We start from the raw sequence: 21,852 nt of genomic DNA on the forward strand, positions 1-21,852 counted from the left end.
AGTTTGATTAAGTTTTTACTCACAAAACATGTTTAATTAAGTATAATATTGCAAAAAATGTCAGAATTTGTATTGCAAAAAAAGAATTAGTCTGAACAAAAATACAATATTATGTATTTTAATAGATATTTGATTGTTTTAATTTAAAATTCACTAATGAGACATTTGATTTTGCATCTTCTCAGCCAATTTACTTAAATCTGGATTGTATGTCGTGCACTTTAATAGTAATTCGGCTTTCAAACATTCATCAGTCAATTTGTTCCTATACTTATTTTTAATGTAATTTATTGAAGAGAAAAATTCTTCACAATTGTATGTTGAACCGAAAAGAGTCAAAACCCCAAAAGCAAGTTGCCTAGCATTTGAATAAATTAGTTGGGAAAGAATTCCAACATTTAAATATAATTTCCTGTGGTGTTTCTTCCATACTTTCTGCTACCATTTCCTGAAGTTTTTGTACCCAGATGCTTTTATTCTGAATTTCCAGAAGCTCCATTTGTAGTTCTGCAATTAATATTCCAGGAAAAGCTTCAATATCTATTAATTTTAAATTGCAATTTGACGGATATAATATAAATTTCATCATCTCCTGATGTTTTTTAAAATCCTGAAATCTGCTTGTAAATGAATCTAAAATTAGAGTAATCATTTCAGCAAATATTCACAATCAACTTTTTCTTGATTTAAATTCAATCTATAATTTTTAGATTTTCAAAATATATAAATTTTTCTTCAGTAACATGTTCGAAAAACACTTAGTTTCTATTCAAAGGTAAGGCTGTGTTTCCCTTCCCTTGCAACTTGAAATTTAGCTTATTAAAATGTTCTGTCATATCAAGCAAAAAACAAAAAATTTGTATCGATTTGGGATTACTGAGAAGTTCCACATGATTTATATTATAATTTTTAGTGGTTAAGAAAACTATTACTTCTTTTAAACACTAAAAAAAAAGTTTTAATGCTTTTCCTCTTGATAACTATTGTATAAATGTAAATATCATTAAATCTTTATGTTAACTACCTAGTTCCTCTAAAAATGTTCAAAAAATCTGTGATTCAATGCTTGAAATTGATCATTGTCACAACAACATCCATCACTCTTTTTAGTTGTAGTAATAATCCCAAAGAATTTGCAACTAAAGCTTCTTGATGAAAAATGCAATGAAATGAAATGAAATAACTCCATGTGGATTTAACAAACCCCTTATTTTTCACAATCATAGAAGGCGTGCCATCGGTCGCAATGCATACCATATTATTAATATTTATATTTTTATTCTGTAAACTTGTTAGAAGATTTTCTGAAATATCGTGACCTGCAGTGTGACCTTTAAGTGTTAGCAGATCAAGAAGTTCTTCTCCAGTACTGGAAGAAGTGATATGTTTAACCATCATGCAGCATTGTGTCATATCGGAAATATCCTTTGATTCATCAACCGCAATAGACATAAAATCGGCAGAATTAATAATCATAATTTGCATATTTGAAACTTCTGCAGAAATTGTTACAATCTGTTCCTTGACAGTTCTAGCCCGAAAGAGGTAAATGTTTAATTTTTTGACGTATCTCGTCCTTATTTTTCATATTCTCAAATAGGATTTCAGAGACATGCAATTTTTTAGAAATTCACCATCGGTAAAAGGTTTTCCCACTTTTGCTATTTCAAGGGATAACAAAAAACTTGCTTCAGTAGTATTCGACGAAGATTTCGTCCAAGTTGACAAATTTCTTTGCTGAAGCAATGTTTTCTTTTGTAATTCTTCAATAGCTTTTTTTCTATTATCACCGTCAGGATATTTTTTACTGAAATCTAAATGTTTTCCTCAAAAATGTCGTTCGACATTACTTGATTTGTTATTTTGAAGTCGTAGATGGCAAATTAAACATAGCGGATTTCCATTTACTTCTAATGCAAATTTCTCTATCCACATTTTATTGAATCCCCTGTTTTCTTCGATTATTTTTCTTTTTCTTGAACTCATATTAGGAGGGTTATTATCACAAATTTACCTGCAAGTAAAAACACAAATTCAACATAATAACATAATAAAAATTAATTTGTGCATAACATTACCTGACACTAAATAAAACACCAGTTTAGTACCACAATAAATAAATTAACCAATGAATATTTATTTTGACAGTTAAAATCCATATGTATCTAAAAACCGTGGTGTTTGACAGGACAGCTGATCAATTAGTTCAATTTTTTCGGCTTGGCGTTAGTTACCTTAGGCAGGGTTGACATTTAGCAGTATTTCAAATGTAACGTAGTTGTCAGTTGTTCATGTCATAAAATTCCATGCGTAACACACGTCACATGCATAGTATCTAGCACCACGAATAGGCCGTATCAAAAAACAATATTTAGTTGTTTGTATTAATTATGTATCTTTTAATTCAATATAAAAGAGCTGCACTTTGTTCAGCCAAGAGCCACATGCAGCTCCAAAGCCGCCGGTTCACGACCTCTGGTCTAGAAGAACACTAAGAGTATTTTACTTCAAGAGTCTGATAAGTTTAGTTTAAGCTAGCAATGCCTTATCCACTAGGCATAGAATTCATTGGAACAAAAGTAAAGTCTTACATAAAAGTTTATTTCTTCTGAAAGAAAGTTGTGAAGTCCACATTCATAGTCCAAACCTAAAAAAACAACTGCCTTGAAACTTTCCCAATTTTGGGAAGTCATCCCAAATAACACTCCTTACTCCTGTTTCTTATAATGAAATTATTTAAATTTATTTCTTTGAATTCTAACAGTAGTAGATAGAGTTATCTACTTGCAGTTGATAGCATACATTGCCTCACACTTGCAATTCAAATGTTGTTCTTATTGTGTATCTTTTTTAAACTGCATTGACAACAGCTATGAAATCTAGCTGAAAATTCTACAAATATTAAATACTTTTTTTTTTCCCCTAACTTATGTGTCATTATGTTAGTCTATAATATAAGTTAGTCGAGTAGATAGATCTAAATATTGATCTATCTACTCAAATACTACATTTGGGCCACAGAGCTATTTTAAGACTAACCAAGCTATCCATTAAAATATCATTCAGCTGGAATTTACAATGTTGCCAAATATAAATGGGAGTAACTGAAATCCAAGTCTAATGGGGGGGGGGGGGAGACTTTCAATTCCCATAAATAACTTCTTATTTATGGAAATAAGAACATTTTCTAAATAATAATTAAAAAAAAAATTAAAGGACTTCTTTGATTCCTGTCGGAGACATAAGGAGCTCAAGGATCTTCCTCAGCCATAGCCAAGCTAGCCGGTCTTGGGCATGGATGGCAGTGTTTTTTCCTTCCGAAAAGCAGGCAAACCAGCCCCATGAACACACGTTTCAACAGACATGGGATACCACCGGGAATAAGGAGTAACCAACCTATTCCGTGGGATTATCGGTTACGGAAGCTTACACGGTAAAATGTGTAGACCTGCACGAAACCATAACATACGATATCCAAGACAAAACTAAACCAATTTTTTAATCAAATTTCCGGTACAAACTTTCAAACGATACTATAATATTACTACATGATTAAATACCTTATTATTAGGTCTTTATGCCAGAATTCCAATACTATCAAGGTATTATATTTTGCTTTCTGGAGTCTTCTTGCTTGCAATCCAGCCAATTAAAAGCAACCCAATAGAATTATCATTATGCTGCAAGTCAAAGAAAGAACGAATGTGGAAGAATAACTTCACAAATTGCAGAAAGTACCCTGGCAGATGATTGTTCATATGAGTACTCACTGAAATATCCAATAAAGACCAGATTTTCCTTTGTGTGCTGAATGACTCAAAATATTCCTCCACTTCTTCCTTAGCAAAGTTTTTTAAGCAAATTGAGTTACACATTTAGAAATTTAATCAACCATAGAAAGTCATCCTTATCCATCCATGCTCTCCTTTAAAAAAAAATGAAAATTTTTTTATCAAGTGAGTTATCCCACTAGGTTGGTATTTTCTAACTTCATTTGTAATTTCTCTTTAAAAATATTTTCTGTACTCAGAATTAGTACATTTAATAAACTGAATTTTGTCTCCAAGAGAAAACATATGTAATGACAGTACTTTATTTTAAAAGTCAGAAAACATGAGTGACTCAGTATGAATTCTCTCAACTGCTGTACAGAATCTCAATTTTATCAAAGATTGCCCATCCCCCAACAGGAAGTTATCACAAACGGTTAACTTGCAAACTGTAAGGTAATTACCAATTTCTATTAGACGTGATCTTTTAAAAATTGGAAAACAATGACTTTTCAATATTATAACTATGTCAAAGGAAATGCAAAACTCCTATTATTAAATAAGCATAAAAAAGCAAAATTGGAATCTGATTCCAAATTAGTGAGATTTTACTTCCATAAAAAAAAAAAATTCTGAAGTTTTATAATCACAAAACTATAGTATTACCTTAAAAATTCATGAATTTATTTGCCATAAATCAGTAAAATTTCATGCATTTACTATTATTATTGCACTCTCCATGGCATCAGCAGACTCATTGTGAGAGGTTCATTCATTGACAACATATTTATCATACCCAATCTTAAAATTCTTAACACTACTTACATTAACAACACAATCTGGTAATGCATTCCATTTACTGATAATTCTCTATGTAAAAAAAAATACTCCTTACACCCCTCTTCACCACACTTTTATATAACTTCCAGGGATGGCCTCTGGTTTTTCCCTTCTCACCTTCTACTCTTTTATAATCTCATCTGGATTAATCCAATAAAATTCTCTCATAAACTTAAAATGTCTATCATATAACTTCTTTTCCTCCTATCCACCAAACTCTGCAATCCACATTTCTTCAACCTCCCCACCGCTTCCCCATAGCCAGCAGTCCAGCGTCCTGATATTGTCTTAGTCACTCACCTCTGGACTTTTTGAGCACAATAGCCCAAATGTGGTCTGACCAGTGCTTTATACAGTGGCGCAACCACTTCTTTATCCTCACACGTTAGAGTACTTCTTGTCATAGCAGCAACACAATGTATAGCCTTTACAACACTAGCAATATGCGTTCTAAACTTCAGTCTGCCAGCCATCACGCCTAAATCTTGAATCTCATCCACCTCCTGTAGTACAGCACTGTCGATACAGTACACAGCCTCATATTTTTACACTCAAAAATGCAACACCTTGCACTTATTAATATTACAACCCCCACTCCTTTGAAGTCAAGTCTATTCAAATCTTCCTGAAGGGGATTAACATCAGCAGTGCTGCTTATAATTCTCCCCAACTTTGCATCACCAGCAAACAACTGAAGATCCCCAGTCCACATGATTTATCACTTACAAAAAAGTTAAACAGCAGAGACCAAAAACAGAACCCTGGAGGGGGGGGGGGGGAACATCACTGGTTACCCTCCTTTTGAGAGACACTGCTCCATCAAAACAACTTGCTGGTATCATTCAGAGAGCTGATCTCTAATCCATCTAACCAATATACTATATTCCCATTCTCTGCAGCTTGTACACCAACTTATCATGTGGTAATCTATCAAAACACTTTTGATAAGTCCAAGAATATCTTTGTATATGATTCTCCTTATCTAACACACTCATTACCCTATCATAAAATGCAAGTAAATTGCTAAAACAGGACCTATCCTTTACAAATCAATGCTGACCATCAAAGAATGCTATGCCTACCAACCCAATCCTGTATTCTATTCCTAACCAATCTCTCCAACACCTTGACCACAACTGCAGTTATATAGACTGGTCTATAATTGGAAACTTCTGTCCTAGAACGATGCATGTGGAATGATACTATTTTGCCTTCTTTCCACTCCTTAGGAACCCTACCCACTGCAAGATTTTCATTAAATAACCAGGTCAAGGGCATAGCCAACCGTGGTGGACATGCCTTAATTGTGCACATGAAGTGGTGATATGTCATCCAGTCCCACAGCCCTATTAACATCTAACCCAATCAATGATGCACCTCTAATTCTTTCGCTTCCAATCAGTGGTGTAGCTAGAGCTTTTGCCGCTCCTCTCAATACACACCAAAAATATTACAAAAAGTCAAAACGACGTATAGGAAAATAAATTAAAACACTGTTTTTGAAGTAAAACTTTAATTTCAACATTCTAAAATGTTATTTTTCTTGCTTTTCTGTTAGCAAAATCGTCGATGACATTGGTGAAGTCTATGTCATAGTAATGTAGGTAATTCTTAATCAATTTTATTTAGAAAAATTCTTCTCACAACTAGCAACACTTACAGCAATTGTGAGGAAAATTCGCAGTAGTATTACAATATTTGGAAATGAGTTCGAGACTGTATTTCAGAATTAACTGCAAAAGTTCAAAAGAGGTTCAAAGTGCCGCCTGGGATGGACCACCCCCTCCTAGCTACACCTCTGCTTCCAATTCTAATACTTGCCTCCCTTCTATATACTGCACCACATCATTTACACCAGTATGATATATGCTGATAATGCAACTGTTATTTTGCTGCCATGACTATCCATCAGTGTAACATGTCATCCTCTTTTTCTGCTCAGCTCATCTACCCAACATACTGATGCCAACTGATTACAGATATTATTATAATCACCCACTTTATACTCCCACATAATCCATTTTTGGCAGTTAACCTTTTCTTGTTTCATCACTTCTCAAACAAGTACCTTATGATCACTCACCAACCAGCAACAGTGTCAACACCTCATTAACAACTACATCTCGTGAAGTTACCAACAAATCCAAAACATTAAAGTGTCTAAATGCTTCAGTCACATGATGCTCAAGATATTTCTTTCTCAGAAATTCAATAAACTCACTCTCCTTGTTCCCATACACTATCTCCTCCTTCCATTCTATATTCCTGTAATTAAAGTCTCCCATCAGGATCACCTTTTTTGCATGCCCAACCAATTTGCCTAAACATTTCATAATCAGTATTCTCGACATTCCCTGGCCTATAACAGTATCCTATCAGATATACTAGCCTGTTAATTTCAACTTCACACAACACAGATTCAAAATCTGTGCATGCATTATCAACCTCGACACTTTGTGGACACAATTCCTCTGCGATCATTAACAGCACTCCTCTCCTCTTTTCACATTTCTATCCTTCTGGAAAATTATATATCCTTCCATTTCTATTCCAAACATCACATCCTCCTCAGACAACCAAGTTTCACTTATACCAGTTACCTTTGGGCATATTGACTCAATTATTGCAACAAACTCAGCTCTCGTTTCAAATACTCCTTACATTTGTGTACAAATTTAACAATCCTTTGAGGTCATTTACTAGCACCAGCACTCACCTTTCTCTCTCCAGTCTGACCACTCCTGTTTCCCTGATCCTGACTGATTTCCATTCCAACCAATCTCATTCTCATGTTTACACATTCTATCACCTTGTGCTGCTGCAACCACATCTTCTTCCTGTCAATACAATCTGTTTAGTTGTGATATCCTGCTTCACAAGTAGATTCTGATCATTTACTACATTAACAACCATACAAGTTTATTATATAAATGTATATATTTAAGTAACCTGATTAAATTAAATCAAACTAAAAATAACAAACACATTTGTCAGCCTGGGTCAGCAAAGTAGTTAGTGTCCACTCTTCAACCAACCCAGCTGAGAGTTTGAATCCCACCATGGGCATGGATTGCAATTGTCTTTAGGTGGTAGATGTCATTTCCTAGTGCAAAACCACCACTCTGCTTACTGAAGGACTGAAGTGGCTTGAAAAAGTTTAATGTTTGGTCTCTAGACCAAGGTTTGTACAATGTAAAAAAAAAATATTTAAAAAAAATGGAAAACGCCAGTCGACTACCCACAGTATTAACACACTATAGATTTACAACCTTGAGTGTGTGGGAATTGCATTAAAAAATGACTAAGAGGTTTACACAACTGAGTATCAACATCCACATAAATGTATATAATCTATTATCTGTGAGAAAATGACCTGCATTTAAACTTGGCTATCTCAATCTCTTGACCTCCATACTGGGGTTATCAGAAGCAGAGATAGAAGATATACCACAGTTCTACTTTACCAACCCTTTCAGGGTTGGTAAAGTAGAACCCAGGAGGCCAAGGACCCATCCATTCAATCCACCACATCACATGATATATGTAACTGGAAAGACAGTCATCAAGCCAGATACTGAAGATGAGCGCTTGCTTATCCACCCTACTATCAACTATATAAGAATTTAATTTTCAAAATACAAGCAACTTGCTACCTTTTATCATGTAATTACCTACTCTGCTTTTAATTTCTTGATGACTGTAGAGCAATTAATGGATTAAATGCAATGGAGTGCCATTTGATCCCCCTTGATTTTAAGTCAAAGGAACTCTAAGAATTTCTTTTAGCTGAAATTTAAGTTCATTATTTTAACATTCTGCTTTTAGTTTTGTTCATTTGCAAGATAAACAGATTTCAAATGGGTGAAAATAATATTTTGCATAGCAGCTGAATTCATTTACTAATGGTAAACTGGCCATTTTATTTCTAATAGCAGTGCAAAAATTTTTGCACTACTTTCAGATAAAATTTAATTGAGACTAATATCAAAAATTTATATTCAGTGATATTTTAGAAGAATCCCAGTCATCCTTCACCTTTAGCTTTAAACTACAAAAGATTATTTTTTATTTTTGCAGGATGATCAGTTCAATAATATCCAATGCTTAACCACTGTAGATGTGAAAATATCTGAAACATCCTTGTACAGCCAATCAAAATTTATGCTTGTTTTAAAGAATTCCAATTACATCCCATTTTCTCTGCTCCAGGAACTGATTAATAAATAATCAGTGTAATTTTCTAGTGGTTCACAGGAAATATTCAAAATCTCAAATCATTTTACTGTTTTGAGAAAAGAAATAATACTGTTGCATCTCTCATGTTTGATGTTCAGAGGAGGAGGAAACAACTAAGGATAATTGACTAACTAAATTTATTTAGCTATTAAAAATATTATAGCCATATATTTCACCTTGGTCACCAAGGCATCTTCAAAGGCACAAGAAATACAAAGCATTTGCACACAGGCATACCAGTAGAAATGCAGACATTGAGTTGAAGGGTAGGATCCTACACTTCTAATGACTTCAATGGGTGCAATCCTGGACTAGCACCCACTGAGATATGAAGAGGGGCTTTTGGAGATTTAAATAAGGGCTGAATTTTAACAGGTGGGAATAATACCCTAGTTGTCACTTTCTGTATCTACTGTCATACTAGCTTTGCTCTTATGAGAGCATATCTATGCCCAACAATAACTGCACTATTCAAATATTGTAGGAAAAGCTCTTTAATAAAGAAAATGCATGCTGAATATAGAGCTTTTGACCATACTTACATGGCTTGTGCCCATATGTTGAATTATTCAGCATGATGAATTAATAAGTTTTGCAAAGAAGATGATAGTTGCATTTGGAAGCACATACATTTGCAAACAAGCATTTTCTGCCATGAGTTTTAGAAAAAAAAATACATTTTTATCTTGACTGACGCTGATGAACATTTGCATGCTTCAATTTGAATTTGCACTTCAGGTTATAAAGTTGATATAGATAATTTGGCTAAGGGAAAACAATCACAAACATCACATTAAGCAGACATACACACACACATATTGTGATGTATAAACTATATTACTTTGTTTTTACATGATAATTTTTCATCAAGTTTCATATCTCGTACTTTAAATATTTCGGTGTTTGTTAAGATTGATATAATTAAAATCGATAAGTATTTTTTACTCACTATTTTCTCTTAATTAAACGCTTGAGGTCTGATTATTAAAAATAAAAGTTGAATGTGGCCTGTGAGTCTGAAAAGGTTACCGACTCCTGATATAGATTACCAAATCCAATGCAAGAAAATCTTTTATAAAGAAGCAGATTTTTTTATATATCAGGGATGTATATTTCAGGTGTGCGGTGCACACCCGTGGAATAGCAATATCACCGATATTATATTTTTGCATTTATTGCTGTTAAAGACTCCCCTAATTGCTTCCTGGTTTTTGTGATTCCTAAAATTAAACACAATATGCTAATGTTTCATGAAAAGGACACTTTTTGACGCATACACATTGCATCACATTTGCGTTATGCGATCCCAGAAGGAGAGGCTGGGTGTGCACTGAGAAAAATAGCACTTAGAAATCAACGACTGTGATTGGTTGTTGTGTCAACTAATCCAATAGAACATTGTCATTTGTCATCAGTTGCTATTTTTGTTTTCTGAGTTTCATCCATTTTGTGTGTGAAGTGTAAACTGATGTGTTTAGGACACCGACATAGTGATGCAAGTAGCTCTATCAAAAATAGAGCTACTTGCATCATAACTCACATATCAGAAACCCTGATATGCGAGTTAATTAAGGTATCTAAAAATTACCATTTTTAGATACCTTAATTACAAAACAAGTGGATGGATATATTAACCTAACTATTTACCGCAAAGCAACTCATATTGGCCAGTATCTACTTTTCTTCTTCACATCATATATCTCCAAAGTTGAGTATCATACATCTACTCAAAAATAGAGCTACTCGCATCATAACAGAAGAGAAAACTCAAGGATGAATTAACTCACATATCAGAAACCCTGAAAGACAATGGCTATCCAAAAAATTTAATTCAAAAGACTTTTCTCCAACCCCTCCCAACAGAGAAACTCAATACAAATCTTCCATTGCCATTCCTTATGCTGGGACAGTCTCACAGAAGATTGCAACACTTCTCAAACCATATGAAATAAGAGTAACTTTCAAAACCAATTAAGACACTCTGCAACTTGTTAAGATCACCAAAGGATAACAATGCTTTCTTCAAACATTCTGGTGTTGACAACATCCCTTGTTCATGTGGTTTAAATTACGTAGGGCAAACTTCCAGAAGTTTGGAAATAAGAAAAAAAACACAGACATTAATAATAACAGAAAAGATAATTCCAGGTTAGCCCTTCATTTCTTGAATACCAATCATAACATTGAATGGGACAAAAGTTCTATGCCGTATTTAGAGGAAGACTTTTGTAACCGAAACTTCAAAAAGGCAGCCTCAATAGGAACCAAGGGATAATCCTTGCTGACATATGGAAGACCCTCATAAGATCACTTAGCACACCAGAATGCAACTTCGCTGCAAATTACAGAATGCACTTGCATAACAATAAAAGTAAAAATAAACTTTCAACATCTTTCTCTAAATCCAGAGTAATTTAATAAAAAGGTGGCACACCGTTTGGCAGCTCCTATAGGAGGAGATGACCTTGCTAATGCTGCCTTGGTATCTCCACTTGGGCCTGTCTCCCACTGAAGAGACCTCAATAAAGGTCGAAACTAGTCTGGGTAGTGGCCTTTCTCTTAATGCATAACATTATACATATCTGCAAGGAGATGTGTTTTGCATTATGGGAGATCCTGAGATAGGAGTGTTGGTAGCTTGCTCCACCTTTGCAAGGAGAGTTACCCGGTGTTGTACCACTTTACCCCAGTCCTGAAGACTTTCAGGAGCAAACTTTGTTTGCACACACACTTGGATAAAGGATTAAACTAAATTTATTATACACACACTCCGTGCATTTGATGTAACGAGTCTTTTGAATTTGTATAACGTTTAGTACTCATTTATGTTTTTTCTTGATCTGTTTTTTTTTTTATCACCCTATGTATGCCCAGATGAAGCCAACAGTCAAGTTGGTGAAACTAGTCGGCTTAATTTATTAAAATCTTCAGTCAATATATCCAAGTCTAATTTTAATTTTAAACATTTCGTCTAATATCTATTTCAAATTACAGCTACATTGCATAAACTCAAGAATTACTCATTTCATGCTACTTAGAAGCACTGTCTCTGAGATGCAGCTACAAATGAGAGATTAATCCAGTTAAATGTTCTCCTGGGTTTGAAGGATTATCGCACCTCTTAGAGATAACTGAAAGCCTGCACCTCTCATCCATGTTTCTTCAACTCTACTGCACATTCATAGTTTGGTGGATGTCAAAACAAAGGCCTTTGTACCAAATCTAATCAAATGCCTAGGAGGAAATAAAAAAACACACATTCATTTCTCTAAACATTTTCCATGTCATCTGTCCAAAAGATCTCTAAAGTGATGGAATCTATGTCAGCATTTATTTATTGGTTGAGAAGTTTCCAGATAACAAAGAAATTGATTTTTCTTCTTTCCCCATTACTTCATAAATACCTAAAGTAACGGGATGGAAAAGTTGTACCTTTTACTTGCTCTTTAAAACTACTAAAAAGTCCTGACTGAAGCTCACAGGTATAGGTGCTATTCTAAAGAAAATTCATTATAGCAAATTATTCCTGTGATGCTACAAGCTCTGAATACAGGGCTAATTTCCAAGCTGCAGATATACATATAAAATATGTAAAGTATGAATAGGCAACAGAGAAATAACAGGAAGAGGACTTTCAGGTGTGAAATTTAGACAGGATTCTTCTGATCTCATTGGCAGAAATCAAAGTAAACAATGAATGTGGAATTTAATTCACATTTACATCTGTCCTAGAGACCAAAATGTTCTAAATGTTCTTGCATGACTGTACAGATACTCTTGTTATAGCAAAATTTGTATGGTCCAGAGGAATAGTGTTATACTGGACAGTTGGTTATGAATTTTTTTTTAGCATAGCAAATGGTCAGGATATTTTACTAGTAGTGTTTGCTATTGTGAGAGACTGTATTATGTTGTTAGTTCATAAATCATCCAATACATAGACTATGAAAAGACTACCAATGGTAGGCTCGTCGCAGTCCATGTATCAGATGGTTTAGGCAGTTTACATTTTCTGCCAAGAACTCACTTAGAGAACTTAGCAGGAAACATGCAAAAGGCATACAAAATGTCAAAGATCCACTTCTTACATTCACGTATCTTTCCTCCTAATTTGGGTGTTGTCAGTGATAAATATGACAAATAATTTCATCAGGACATTCTTGTGTGGAAAACAGTATTTAGGCAAGTAACTTTGATCATGCTTACTGAATTTTTCTGGTTCTTAAACCAACCAGCTATAAGAGTAAAAGCAAATTGGAAATAACTTAATATATGTATGCTACAGATTCATATGAAATTTAATTGTATGTCAACAAATGATTTCTGAAAAAACTGAAAGGTCATAGAAATTAAGATCTTATTTAAATTTCAGACTCACTTTTGCTTCAAGACAAAATAAATATTCAATTTGTTGCTCAGATAAGTAATGCTATGCAACATTACACAATTAAATGTCTAAGGTGCTTCTGTTTTAAATGCTGCAGTATGAAAGTAGAGTTCTGAGTGCATTTGCAAAGCAAGAAGTCAGGGAGAGGCAAAAACCCTGCTCAATGAGGACTACTACCATAGTGAACTTGGTATGCTATGAGTTTGAGATTACAGAAATTGAGCTGAAAAAGCTAAGAGACTACTAGTTGGTAAAAGGGGATGAAAAACTTAATATCAAGATTAAGGGAAATTATATTCTTGGTTTAATCCTTTATTCAAGTGTAATAAATAAAGTTTACATGTGAAGTATCTTCATGACTGGGCTACTTGTATATAGAGGCTAATGACTTCATCAATTACCTTAGTATCCTATAATGCAAAGCACATTCCCTTTCAGACATGTATAATATCTATGCATTATGGGAAGGGCTACTACCCATACCAGGAAGAAATACCAAGTTTGAAGTAATGAAGTCATATTTCCCCATATACAAGTAGTGAAAAAGGTGTGTCACCTTATCTCTTCCAGGTCTGGTTCCCACCGACAAGAGCTCAAAGGTTGAAACTAGTCTGGGTAGTGGCTGGCCTTTCTCATAATGCATAGCATTATACATGTCTAAAAGGTGGGGGGGTGCTTTGCATTATGGGATACTAAGACAATTGATATGAAGTCATCAGCTTCTAAATACCAGTAGCCCAGTCATGTGCAAACTTTGTTTGATTACACTTGGATAAAGAATTAAATCAACAATATACTTTCTTAGCATCTTTAATTTATAGTATAACCAAGTGAAAAAACTTTCAATAACCAAATTAAGAGAGTTTGCAGGTATGTAGTTCTAATAATCTGTTAATGATTTAAGGAAATAAGTCTCACCTGATGTAAGAAGAACAACAGCTGAGAAAAGTCCAATTTCTGTGTCATTCAGCTGAAGATTGTTGAAGGTGACAACAAAGTTGAAGAGCAAGGAAATAAACTCATGCTGCAAATAAAAAACCAATGTAAGTTTCATTTTTTTTTTTTTTAACTTTTGTTAAAAATCATTGAATATAAAGGGAAAAAATAAATCAAGGATTTAATGTTCTTGTTCATCATTTTAAGCAAAATTTTCTGTAAATATAAATGTATTGGATCATGCTGCATATTAATTATGCTTACGCTTCAATGGTAGTGTTACAAGAGCTACACATTAAAGCAAATTACACAAGAGTAGTACTTGCCATTACCAAATAAAATGATGCAGACAAATCTGTAGACAACTAGAGCTCAGCCTTCCCCAATTTTGAGATAACATGTACTAATATTACTGACTGGGATTATTCCTTCAGGTTTAGTTTGATTAGAAATAACCAAAGCTATGAGGCCTGTATAATGTGTCTACTATTTGTAATTCATCTCTAACTGATGATCTAATTTGTGTATAATTTGTAGTTGTTTATTTTGGGTATTCTATTTAAGGTGGCCTGACTATTTTGTTAACATCTAAGAATTTTGGTGAGATAGTAGAGAAATTTCTTACCAATAAGTTCAAACCATAAAGTCACACTGCAAAAGATAATTTGTAACCATGATTCGAATCCTAATATGGGCATGGATATTTGTGATTATCTTTAGGCGGGAGATGAATTTCACTACCTGCTCTGTGCTCATTAGAAGACTGAAGCAGCAAGATTCTAGAAATAAATTCTTTAATCTGCCACAATACTGATGTACGTAAGTTTAAAACTATCCTTGGATGGAGTCTGGGGGGGGGGGTCGCAACCTTAGCTTCCAAGTAATCGAAAATTACTTAAACCATTTTATTCCTTTCAAGTTTTGGCTACCTTTCAGCATTTGGTTAAAAAGATGTAAAGCCAAGTATGTTATCATCATGCAAAGGCACTTGAATACCACATGGAACTCTGTTACACAAATTAGAAAAATGGGGATGGATGTGACACTGGTCATGTGGATAACAGGGTGGCTGCTAAACAGATAAAGAAGTGATATATGGAGAGGCAGAATTAAGGCAAAAACAGGTGACTAGTGGTGTGTGCCACAAGGTTCAGTGCTGGAATCACTGCTATTTAAATTGTACATAAATGACATAGGAAACAGCAGTTGTTTGCTGATGGTGCAAAATTAGGTAGAATAATAGTTAAGGCAATGAGGAGAGTCTGCAGGACAATTTAAATAGGCTGTCATAGTATGGACAACAGATAACAGGTGTCAGTTTAATATGGGGAAATGTAAAGTTATGCATTTTTGGAAAAATAGATTACAAGCTGTGCATCATACTGATGGCAATGTACTCCAGGAAATAGATGAAACTAGAGATTTAGGGGTGGTGGTAGACAGAGAGTTAAAGTTTAGAGGACATATTGCTAAGGTTATATATAATAAATAACGGAAAAGCTCACGTAGAAATATTATTTAATGGTATAATTTTCGCCCGTGTGTCACAGGCATCTTCAGTACAATTAGGCACAAAAATCAAACATTAACTGACAATTCCAAAAAGCACCACCTAAGTAGCTGGTGTAAGATAACTAAAAAGGTCAATAACTTTCTTAAAAAAAAATATATATATATATATATATATATATATATATATATATATATATATATTTAATACAATAAAAAGTTAGGAAAGATTAGCTGATTTGTAAAGTACTATCTCCCATAAAGGGGATAGACGTAAGCCGTCGGATCTGTTTAAGTTAGGAGAATGAAGTAGAGTTTCACATGCTTCTTTATAAAGGCGTTCCATGAGAAACTGACTTTTGTGAAGAACTCTTGTCTTTTTCCAATGAACTCTGTGTCTAGTGAAGATGGCATGTTCTGCAAGTCCAGACTTTTCAGGTTTAAAGTATTCAATATAAGATTGGTGTTCTTCTAGCCGAATGGAGGCAGATCTTCCCGTTTGTCCGAAATAACATAATCCACAAGAGCACGGAATCTGGTAGACACCTGGATGATTAAGATGTGGAAGCTTGTCCTTTGGAGAAGCGAGAAAGGTGGAGATTTTTCTAAACGGTCGAAAGGCAACAAAAATATTCAGTGGTTTTAAAATTTTTGCTATACGTTCACTGATGCCTTGTATATAAGGGATGGTAATGCGCGTTATTTCCTCTGTGTTTGAAGAGGGAGACATATTAAATCTACTCAAAGTTCTTTTAATGAAGTAATTCTTATAGCCATTAGATAGAAAGGAAGAAGTTATATATCGTATTTCTTTCTGTAAAAGATCGTCTGTAGAACAAAAGGAGTGGGCCCGATGAACCAGTGTTTTAATAGTTCCTGCCTTTTGACTGGGATGGTGATGAGATTCCGCATGGATATAATGGCCTGTATGAGTCTTCTTTCTATAAACAGAGAAATGTAGGTTACCATCTGGTTGGCGAAGAATTAGAAGATCTAAAAAGGCTAACTGCTTATTTGATTCTACTTCTAGGGTAAACTTGATCCTAGGATGAAATGCGTTTAACTTATTGAGAAATTGTTGAAGTTCATCAGAAGAGCCATTCCATACAGCAAAAATGTCATCGACATATCTGAACCAATGAGTAGGTCTGGGAGAAATATTGTCAAAGATACGTTGTTCAAAATGTTCCATAAAGAAATTGGAGATAGCAGGAGAGAGAGGATTACCCATTGCTGTTCCTTCAATTTGTTGATACAACTTATTTTTAAAAGAAAAATAACCAGAATTTATTACAAAATCAAATAAGTTTACAATGTCTGAAGGAAATTCCTGTTGTAGTAATTCAATACTTTCCGAAAGAGGCACATTTGTAAATAAAGAAACATCTAAACTGATCATGATATCAGAAACGTCCAAATGAAGATCTGAAATTTTATTTTTAAAATCCAAAGTATTTTTTATATAAGTATCAGTTCTTCTAGTTGAAGAGGAGAGTAAATTAGATAAAAATTTTGAGATTTTGTAAGTTGGGCAACCTATACAATCTAGGTGGACGACCGAAGAAGGTTTTAAGTTTTTTCTTCTGATCTTCATTCCATGTAGATACATTATCTATAAGAGAATTAAGTCTCTTCAATTGACTCCGGGTAGGATCCGATGTAAGAGGCCTATAAGTTGAATAGTCGCGAAGTAAAAGAGACATTTTTCTCTCATATTCCTTCCTATCTTGAATCACTACAGCCTTCCCCTTATCAGCTTTCGTAATTATTAAATTATTGTTATTCTTCAGTGATTTCAATGCTTTAAATTCAGAGTAAGAAAGATTAGGACGAGGAGGCTTGGCATGAAAAAGAATTTGTGCACATTCAAAACGTAACCTGTTGGCTGTATTTTGGGATAAGGATCGAATACCCCTGTCTATGTTATGAAAAAAATCCATAATAGGCACCTTATTCGGCGTAACAGCGAAATCATATCCTTTTGATAAAACAAAACGTTCACAGTCTGTTAGTGGACGTCCGGAAACATTTATGACTACTTTATCTATATCAATAGTATTATTACTGGATCTAGGTAAGCTGACTAGTGATTCAAATTTGCGTTTCAGCTTGTCACGAGAATCATTGAAAACCTTTAAGTAAGAACTCGAAGATAAGCGCATTACAGTAGTAAAAGTTTCAACAGTTAAAATAGATTCCAGAGCAATTTTTATATCCATAATTTCTCTATTTAAGATGGCAAGAGATTTTTTAGCTTCGTGTAGCTGAATATTTAAAAGAGATACTTCAAAGCTAGTAAGTCTCTAGATGGCAAGAGATTTTTTAGCTTCGTGTAGCTGAATATTTAAAAGAGATACTTCAAAGCTAGTAAGTCTCTAGATGGCAAGAGATTTTTTAGCTTCGTGTAGCTGAATATTTAAAAGAGATACTTCAAAGCTAGTAAGTCTCTTTTAAATATTCAGCTACACGAAGCTAAAAAATCTCTTGCCATCTTAAATAGAGAAATTATGGATATAAAAATTGCTCTGGAATCTATTTTAACTGTTGAAACTTTTACTGCTGTAATGCGCATATCTTCGAGTTCTTACTTAAAGGTTTTCAATGATTCTCGTGACAAGCTGAAACGCAAATTTGAATCACTAGTCAGCTTACCTAGATCCAGTAATAATACTATTGATATAGATAAAGTAGTCATAAATGTTTCCGGACGTCCACTAACAGACTGTGAACGTTTTGTTTTATCAAAAGGATATGATTTCGCTGTTACGCCGAATAAGGTGCCTATTATGGATTTTTTTCATAACATAGACAGGGGTATTCGATCCTTATCCCAAAATACAGCCAACAGGTTACGTTTTGAATGTGCACAAATTCTTTTTCATGCCAAGCCTCCTCGTCCTAATCTTTCTTACTCTGAATTTAAAGCATTGAAATCACTGAAGAATAACAATAATTTAATAATTACGAAAGCTGATAAGGGGAAGGCTGTAGTGATTCAAGATAGGAAGGAATATGAGAGAAAAATGTCTCTTTTACTTCGCGACTATTCAACTTATAGGCCTCTTACATCGGATCCTACCCGGAGTCAATTGAAGAGACTTAATTCTCTTATAGATAATGTATCTACATGGAATGAAGATCAAAAGAAAAAACTTAAAACCTTCTTCGGTCGTCCACCTAGATTGTATGGTCTTCCAAAAGTTCATAAACCAGGCATTCCGTTAAGACCAGTCGTAGATTGTATAGGTTGCCCAACTTACAAAATCTTAAAATTTTTATCTAATTTACTCTCCTCTTCAACTAGAAGAACTGATACTTATATAAAAAATACTTTGGATTTTAAAAATAAAATTTCAGATCTTCATTTGGACGTTTCTGATATCATGATCAGTTTAGATGTTGTTTCTTTATTTACAAATGTGCCTCTTTCGGAAAGTATTGAATTACTACAACAGGAATTTCCTTCAGACATTGTAAACTTATTTGATTTTGTAATAAATTCTGGTTATTTTTCTTTTAAAAATAAGTTGTATCAACAAATTGAAGGAACAGCAATGGGTAATCCTCTCTCTCCTGCTATCTCCAATTTCTTTATGGAACATTTTGAACAACGTATCTTTGACAATATTTCTCCCAGACCTACTCATTGGTTCAGATATGTCGATGACATTTTTGCTGTATGGAATGGCTCTTCTGATGAACTTCAACAATTTCTCAATAAGTTAAACGCATTTCATCCTAGGATCAAGTTTACCCTAGAAGTAGAATCAAATAAGCAGTTAGCCTTTTTAGATCTTCTAATTCTTCGCCAACCAGATGGTAACCTACATTTCTCTGTTTATAGAAAGAAGACTCATACAGGCCATTATATCCATGCGGAATCTCATCACCATCCCAGTCAAAAGGCAGGAACTATTAAAACACTGGTTCATCGGGCCCACTCCTTTTGTTCTACAGACGATCTTTTACAGAAAGAAATACGATATATAACTTCTTCCTTTCTATCTAATGGCTATAAGAATTACTTCATTAAAAGAACTTTGAGTAGATTTAATATGTCTCCCTCTTCAAACACAGAGGAAATAACGCGCATTACCATCCCTTATATACAAGGCATCAGTGAACGTATAGCAAAAATTTTAAAACCACTGAATATTTTTGTTGCCTTTCGACCGTTTAGAAAAATCTCCACCTTTCTCGCTTCTCCAAAGGACAAGCTTCCACATCTTAATCATCCAGGTGTCTACCAGATTCCGTGCTCTTGTGGATTATGTTATTTCGGACAAACGGGAAGATCTGCCTCCATTCGGCTAGAAGAACACCAATCTTATATTGAATACTTTAAACCTGAAAAGTCTGGACTTGCAGAACATGCCATCTTCACTAGACACAGAGTTCATTGGAAAAAGACAAGAGTTCTTCACAAAAGTCAGTTTCTCATGGAACGCCTTTATAAAGAAGCATGTGAAACTCTACTTCATTCTCCTAACTTAAACAGATCCGACGGCTTACGTCTATCCCCTTTATGGGAGATAGTACTTTACAAATCAGCTAATCTTTCCTAACTTTTTATTGTATTAAATATATATATATATATATATATATATATATATATATATATTTTTTTTTTTAAGAAAGTTATTGACCTTTTTAGTTATCTTACACCAGCTACTTAGGTGGTGCTTTTTGGAATTGTCAGTTAATGTTTGATTTTTGTGCCTAATTGTACTGAAGATGCCTGTGACACACGGGCGAAAATTATACCATTAAATAATATTTCTACGTGAGTTTTTCCGTTATTTATTATATATAGTTATGTCTACTCACGGTTTACCTCTTTTAAAACTTATTGCTAAGGTTGCCCATAAGATTACTTGGCTATTGAAGAAAGCATTAACAAGTAGAGATAAAGAAGTTGTTATTCCTCTTTATAAGGCCTTGATTTGCCCACATCTGAATTACTGTGTTCAAGTCTGGTCCCCCTGGGTTTCTTAGTGATGAGGTGGAGAGGATTCAAAAGGCAAGTGACAAAGATGGTGAGTGGCCTGCGGAATGTTCCATATGAGGATAGACTGAGGGTGTGTGGATTGCAAAAGTTGCATGGCAGGGAAAAAGGAAAGTTATGATAGAAACATTTAAGTTGCTTAAAGGGTTTTATAGGATTGATGCAGGGGAAATGTTTCAGCACTTGGCTGGAGGGGCCAGAACAAGGGGTCATCCCTGGAAGTTGATGTGTGGTTAGTAGGAGTGCGAGGACTACATTTTTTGCTTGGAGAGTTGTGAATGAGTGGAATGGGTTGCCAGAGTCAGTTGTAAATGCTTTGTCTGTTAATGGGTTTGAGGAGAAGCATGATAGTGTCGGTCTCCCACAATGACTCTTTGGACTCCATAGAGGTGCATGTACAATAATAATAAAATTCCTGATATGTATCCTCAGGTGGTGTACATGATATTATGATAGTGCTACATGAAGTTACACCATCACTAACTTCCAATCAACAATTTTCCTCCAAATTAATCTGTCAAGACTCAAACATCGAGATTTTCTAAGACACTTTTGACTATCAATCCACCTTCATCATGGTCTTCCTCTCGATCTTTTGTCTGCCAACCTGGCATAGAACACATATTTTGCTAATCTTTCCTCTCCCATTCTTTTTAAGTGACTATACCACCTGAGATTAGCTCTACAACACATCCCTGAATGCTAATAATGGTAAGTTTTTTTCTAACATCCTCATTTTAATGCAATACTGTGTTACCTGTTCACTCCACTAATCTTTCTCAGAAATCTCGCATCTCTTGTCTCCAGTCTTTGATCAAGTGTTTTGTTTCGAACCCAGTTCTCAGATCCATAAGTTAATCATTGGTTTGAACACTGTCTTGTACACCCTCTGTGCAAAAAGAAACCAAACTTTTGATAGAAAATAAAACACAGGCCAATTATAATTATTCAAATCATTTATTTCAATCAATATACTCTCCCTCAGCTTCGATACAGCATTTGGCATGGTCAATTAATTCGTCAAATGAGTTTTTTTTTAATATCGGTTTTTGGGATATTGAGGGTTGTGTTTACTGCAGCTTGAACGTTTTCAATGATGTTGTATCGCTTTCCTTTCATCGGCAAATGAAGTCGGAAAAGAGAAAGAAGTTGCAGGGTGCTAAATCAGG

The 21,852-nt window shown here is 34.3% G+C and overlaps 1 protein-coding gene across 3 annotated transcripts in view; it reads right to left on the bottom strand.

The window, feature by feature from the left end:
• Nucleotides 1-21,852, bottom strand: part of Eip78C (Ecdysone-induced protein 78C) — a 462,133-nt gene that overhangs the window by 17,662 nt on the left and 422,619 nt on the right. For all 3 annotated transcript variants that reach the window (XM_090414451.1, XM_090414450.1, XM_090414452.1), the window contains one exon: nucleotides 14,152-14,257. In XM_090414451.1, the coding sequence (XP_090270577.1) occupies nucleotides 14,152-14,257 (106 nt within the window). The remainder of the gene's footprint in view (nucleotides 1-14,151; nucleotides 14,258-21,852) is intronic.

The sequence above is a fragment of the Typopeltis vanoorti genome, chromosome 25 (genome assembly GCF_054136105.1).
Source record: "Typopeltis vanoorti isolate ZY-2024b chromosome 25, IOZ_Tvanoo_1.0, whole genome shotgun sequence".
NCBI lineage: Eukaryota > Metazoa > Arthropoda > Arachnida > Uropygi > Thelyphonidae > Typopeltis > Typopeltis vanoorti.